This window comes from Ooceraea biroi, chromosome 4, assembly GCF_003672135.1.
Source record: "Ooceraea biroi isolate clonal line C1 chromosome 4, Obir_v5.4, whole genome shotgun sequence".
In the NCBI taxonomy this organism is placed as follows: Eukaryota; Metazoa; Arthropoda; class Insecta; order Hymenoptera; family Formicidae; genus Ooceraea; species Ooceraea biroi.
In genome coordinates, this window is record NC_039509.1 from 8,293,784 (window position 1) to 8,299,271 (window position 5,488).

At 55.6% G+C, this 5,488-nt stretch overlaps 3 protein-coding genes across 3 annotated transcripts; all 3 read left to right on the plus strand.

Moving 5' to 3' along the window:
• Window positions 1-355: 355 nt before the first annotated feature.
• On the plus strand, window positions 356-2,650 carry LOC113561781. Its single transcript, XM_026968974.1, has 2 exons — window positions 356-1,793; window positions 1,938-2,650. The coding sequence occupies exons 1-2, from the start codon at window positions 356-358 to the stop codon at window positions 2,648-2,650; spliced, it is 2,151 nt and encodes a 716-aa protein (XP_026824775.1).
• Window positions 2,651-2,689: 39 nt separating this feature from the next.
• Window positions 2,690-3,994, plus strand: LOC113561782. Its single transcript, XM_026968975.1, has one exon. It carries the CDS (start codon window positions 2,690-2,692, stop codon window positions 3,992-3,994), a length of 1,305 nt encoding a protein of 434 aa, XP_026824776.1.
• Window positions 3,995-4,495: 501 nt separating this feature from the next.
• LOC113561783 lies at window positions 4,496-5,488 on the plus strand. The gene has a single exon (XM_026968976.1). The coding sequence runs from the start codon at window positions 4,496-4,498 to the stop codon at window positions 5,486-5,488; it is 993 nt and encodes a 330-aa protein (XP_026824777.1).

Below are 5,488 nucleotides of genomic sequence, written 5' to 3' on the forward strand. Positions count from 1 at the left end.
CAGCTATTCGAACGCAAGTTCACCGCGAATTACTCTGCTTCGCTTCTGGCCGACGCATTATCTGAGTGAAGGATCTCTCACCTTCCAAATACCGCCTTTTTGCTTATTATTTTTGTTTATCGTTGTTTTGTTAAACTGATTGAGTGTAAGAATAAATTGGAAAACCCAAAGGTGTGTTTCAACCTCCGCTCACCAGTGCCGCCTGCCTATCAGCCCGAAAAAGTTCGCGCTCGATCCGCTCAGTGGAAACTCTCGCGAACATTTATGGTCCTTCGAGCCGGATTCGCCAGTATCCGTTAAATCGCGAGTGATATCCCCGTTTCCGCGCAGTGATCCGACAGTCCGATCTTGGATCATGAGTCTCGACGCTGAAGGGTTGGTAAGCAGCCAGAATGAGATCCATCGGCGCATTTCTCGATCCATGGAAAACTTGAGGAAGATGGGCGTCGCGAATATCACCGCGAGCGCCATAGATGCCAAGGTCGCAATCCTCGACCAGCTCTGGGCGAAATTCGAGAATCAGCATGAGCGTATAAGAGCCGAGTTGAAATCAAACTTCGACAGGAGTGAGTACGTTCAATCTAATCTGCTCGAAATCGTCGAACTCGCCTACGTACAACAACGGAGCAAGCTGCTAGAGTACGCCAGACGATTTTGCGATGAGCCGCCGAAACTTGCTCAACCGAAAGAGCAAGGTGAAGAGCATGCCTCTAAAACCGCGCTTCCGCGTATAAAGCTTCCGCCGTTCTCCGGAAAATACAAGGACTGGCTATCGTTCCGCGATCTCTTTCAATCCGTAATCGGGAAAAACCCAGCGATCACCAACATCGAAAGATTTCATTACCTGAAGTCCTGTCTGCAAGGACCCGCGAAGAGACTGATTCGACCCTTGTCCGTGACCGGAGAGAACTATGACCGCGCGTGGGCTCTTCTAAGTGAGCACTTCGAGAATAAAAAGGAGCTTATTCGCGCCAATTTTTCCACCTCCGTAGCAAGGATGAAGAGCGAGTCCGCGGAAGAGCTGAGCCGAATCTATCACGCGGTGCTGGCAACGGTCAACGCGCAAGAGAGCATCGGACGTCCGATACGCTCTCACGGCATGGATCTCTTCAATCATCTCGTGGTGGAGCTTTTCGATTCTCGAACGCGCCTCGAATGGGAGTCCTCCATCTGCGATTCTGTTGAGCCGGCTAGATTCGACGCTCTAACTAGCTTCATTAACAAGCGCATTCTAACGTTGAACGCTGCGAAACCCAAAACAGGTAGCAAGGTTAATGTAGAGTCGTCCCGCTCCGCGAAAGCTCATTTTACGAAGCCCGGATTCGATGCGCAGTGTGCGCTCTGCAAAGGAAAGCACATGCTTATGACGTGCAGCGATTTCAAGGCGAAGACAGCTAACGACCGAATAGCCTTCGTGGAGGATCACCGACTGTGTCTGAACTGCCTGGGAAATCACGCCCTGGCTAAGTGTCAATCGAAGAAAACGTGCCTGTCGTGCAAGGCGAAACATCACACCCTGATTCATGACGCGTTCGTCTTAACCGCACCCGAGCCGGTGAGTGCACTATCGGCCATGCATCGCTACGATGACCGGAAAGCAATCCTGCTTGCAACCGCGCGAGTGGACGTCGCTGACCGCGACGGAAATCCGCATTTCGTTCGGGTCTTAATCGATCAAGGGTCCGAGGTTTCGATAGTGTCGGAATATCTAGTGCAACGACTGCACTTGCCGCGATCGCGCTCGGCCGTCTCCATATTTGGAATCGGCGGGTCACGCTTGGGTCAGACTCGAGGTAAGATGACAGCCGCATTAACATCCCGCGTAACCGGAGCCCAGTTAAAGATAGTCGCCTTCGTGCTCCCGCGTCTCTCGCTTTATCAAGGGTCGACCGCGAAAACCTACACGAGATAGACGCACATAAAGGAACTGCCATTAGCCGATCCCTTCTTCTCGAACAGCGATCTCATCGAACTGCTTCTGGGAACCGAGGTCTGCTCTGTCATATTGGAGGAAGGAATACGCAAGGGCGAACCTTCGGCGCCCATCGCTCAAAAAACCACTCTTGGATGGATTCTTTCGGGCGGATGCGACGCCGCCGCGAGCCACTGTAGCTACCGCTCTCTCCAATGCTCCGTGGATCACGAATTAAGCGAGCTGGTGCAACGATTCTGGAAACAGGAGGAGGAAGGCGCCGCCCCCGTCGCATTGACCCCGGATGAGGAAATGTGCGAGAACCTGTTCGTTAGTACTCATACGCGGACGGCCGACGGACGATTCGTGGTCAGACTGCCGTTCGCCCCTAGGCCAAAGTCCTTAGCGGAAACGCGGAAGCCTGCGGCCAGGCTGCTGAGCTCCATGGAACAAAAGTGTAGACAACACCCCGCGTTCGGAGATCTTTACCGATTCTTCATGAAGGAGTATGAGGACCTGAAACATATGGAGAAGGTCGAGCCGCAATCACGAAGCCAGGACAATCCCGAGACTTGCTACCTACCGCATCACGGAGTGATGAAAGAGTCGAGCTCCACAACCAAGCTGAGGGTCGTATTTAACGGATCACAGCGAACAGAATCAGGTGAGAGCTTAAACGATTTCTTACTCGTTGGCGCAAATCTCATACCCGCTCTGGCCGACGTTCTGTCGCGATGAAGATTGCACTGGTACGTTCTCGTGACAGACGTAGAGAAAATGTACAGACAGATCCTCGTGCACCAGGACGATCGCGATTATTTGAGAATCTTGTGGCGGTACGACTCGACCGGCGAGACCAACGAGTACCGACTTAAAACCTTGCCATATGGGCTCGTGTGCTCAGCCTTCGAGTCCAACCGCGCATTACATCAGCTGGCAGAGGATGAAGGAGCGCGCTACCCTCGCGGGGCGATTGTATTGACTCGAGATTGCTACGTGGATGATGTCGTAACGGGAGCCGACACACTGGACGACGCGATTACGATTCAGACGGAGCTTCGGAAACTGTGCATGGCGGGCGGATTCCTTTTGCGAAAGTGGGCCGCGAATCACGACGAAATCCTAAGCGGAGTTCCGCCAGAGCACCGGCTTTCCAAAACGTCACATTCATGGGAGGACGAGGCTCACTCCACCCTAGGTCTACGATGGCATCCGCGTGATGACGAGTTCTCGTTCTCGATTAAGCCAATGCCGCTCGCCGACTTCACCAAAAGACGCGTTCTTGCTGAAACCGCGCGATTGTTCGACCCACTTGGATGGATCGCCCCCGTCGTGGTTCGGGCCAAAATTCTGTTTCAATTCACTTGGCTGCGGCAACTCGAGTGGGATGATCCGCTCCCCGAGGCCGACTCCCGCTCGTGGAAGCTCTTACTAACGGATCTCCTGCTGCTCGAGGAGATTCGAGTGCGTCGCTGGATTGGATGCGGCCAATCGAATCAAAGTATCGAATTACACGGATTCGCCGATGCTTCCGAACGAGGATACGCTGCCGTGGTCTACCTCCGCGAGACACGGGGATCCAGCATCTCCGTACACCTTCTAACGGCCAAGAGCAAGGTTGCGCCGGTCAAACAGGTGTCCCTGCCACGGCTGGAGCTGTGCGCCGCCGCGTTGCTAACTCGCCTCGCCGCGCACCAACGTACTTTGCTCAGTCTGATTTCAGCTCCGATATATCTGTGGTCCGACTCCCGAGTTGTCCTCCACTGGATCCGGGGCCACACCTCCAGATGGAAGACATTCGTGGCTAATCGAGTCTCCGACATTCAGACCCGGCTCCCAGAGGCTCAGTGGAGACATGTCTCGGGCAAGGACAATCCAGCGGATTGCGCGTCGCGTGGAATAACTCCGGGAGAACTCGTCACCCACCCGCTGTGGTGGTCGGGTCCAGCCTGGCTCCAGCTGGATGAACCTCAGTGGCTGAGGGAAGGAAGCGAGATGTCGGAGCACGAGGTAACTGAAAGGAGAATGCGAGTCCATGCAGCCGCTACCGACGTGGTGGAGGAGCCCGAGGTCCTGCTGTGATTCTCCTCGCTACTCCGGCTGTTGAGGGTGACCTCTTGGTGCTTCCGCTGGCGAAACCCTGCCGCTCGCACCCGTGTTCAGTCTCTCCAAGCCGACGAACTCGACCGAGCCCTGCTTCACTGGCTCCGCATGGTGCAAAGCCTGCACTATCCCGCGGAGATCGCCGTGCTGACCGGAGGACGAGTGGTGGCGCTCAGGAGTTCGCTGGCCAAACTGAATCCATTCCTCGACGACCACGGCGTGTTGAGGGTAGGAGGCCGCCTCAAACATTTGGAGCTGCCGTTCGACGAAAAGCATCCGATGATCGTCGCGCCGAAATCCTGGCTTGCTCGCCTCCTGGTCGAAGCGTGTCATAGGCGCTCGCTGCACGGAGGGGTGCAGTTGACATTGAGCATCCTGCGGCTCCGGTTTTGAGTTTCACGCGCTCGATCGGTGGTGAAGCGGATCCTGCACCGGTGCGTAACATGCACCCGGTGGCGATCCGTCGTGCCGCAGCCGCCGATGGGAAACCTGCCACGCGGACGAGTCAACGCTGCGAGACCATTCTTGCGAACAGGCATCGACTACGCCGGGCCAATCTTTGTTCGCACTACAAAGGGTCGAGGACATCGGGCGCACAAGGCGTTCATTGCAGTTTTCGTTTGCTTGTGTACCAAGGCTGTCCACCTGGAAGTTGTGTCCGACTACTCGGCGGAGGCCTTTCTCGCGGCCCTCCGTCGTTTCGTTTCTCGTAGAGGCCTCTGCGAGGAAATTTATTCCGATTGCGGTACCAACTTTGTCGGCGCTGACCGAGAGCTGAAGGAGCTGTTACGAGTATCGACGGCGGGCGGGCGCGACGTCGCCGACGCAGTCGCTACGACGGGCATCAAGTGGCATTTTAACCCCTCTGCCGCGCCACATTTCGGAGGACTTTGGGAGGCGGCGGTAAAATCGACTAAACACCACTTACGGAGAGCGATCGGTGCATCCACGCTCACCTTCGAGGAGATGAGCACGTTTCTCGCTCAAGTGGAGGCGTGCTTAAACTTCCGACCACTGTGCGCGCTTTCGGACGATTCGGGCAACGTCTCCGCGCTCACTCCCGGGCATTTTCTAATCGGCACTCCGTTGCTGGCCGTGCCCGAGCCTTCTTTGTTGCAGGAAAGGAAAACCACGCTCTCCAGGTGGAAGCACATTCAGAAGATGCGAGATCACTTCTGGCAACGATGGTCTCGCGAGTACATACACGGACTAGCGTTCCGACCGAAGTGGCTGAGAGGAGAGGTGAGCCCAATCGTCGGGTCGTTGTGCCTAATCCGATCCGAAGCAACCCCCCCGAGCAAGTGGCCGCTCACCAGAATAGTCAAAATTCACCCGGGAGACGAAGGCATCGTCAGGGTGGTGACTGTGCGAACGGCTAATTCCGAGCTCGTGCGACCTACAGTAAAAATAGTATTGCTACCGATAGCCACGGACGCCCCGTTGCCTCCGGGAACGCAACCAAATAGATTATAA

Coding starts and splice junctions, on each gene's coding strand:
- LOC113561782 (XM_026968975.1), top strand. CDS start 2,690: ATGTACAGACAGATCCTCGTGCACCAGGACGATCGCGATTATTTGAGA.
- LOC113561783 (XM_026968976.1), top strand. CDS start 4,496: ATGGGAAACCTGCCACGCGGACGAGTCAACGCTGCGAGACCATTCTTG.
- LOC113561781 (XM_026968974.1), top strand. CDS start 356: ATGAGTCTCGACGCTGAAGGGTTGGTAAGCAGCCAGAATGAGATCCAT. Junction 1,794..1,937: donor ACGCTTGGGTCAGACTCGAG/GTAAGATGACAG, acceptor AACTGCCATTAG/CCGATCCCTTCTTCTCGAAC.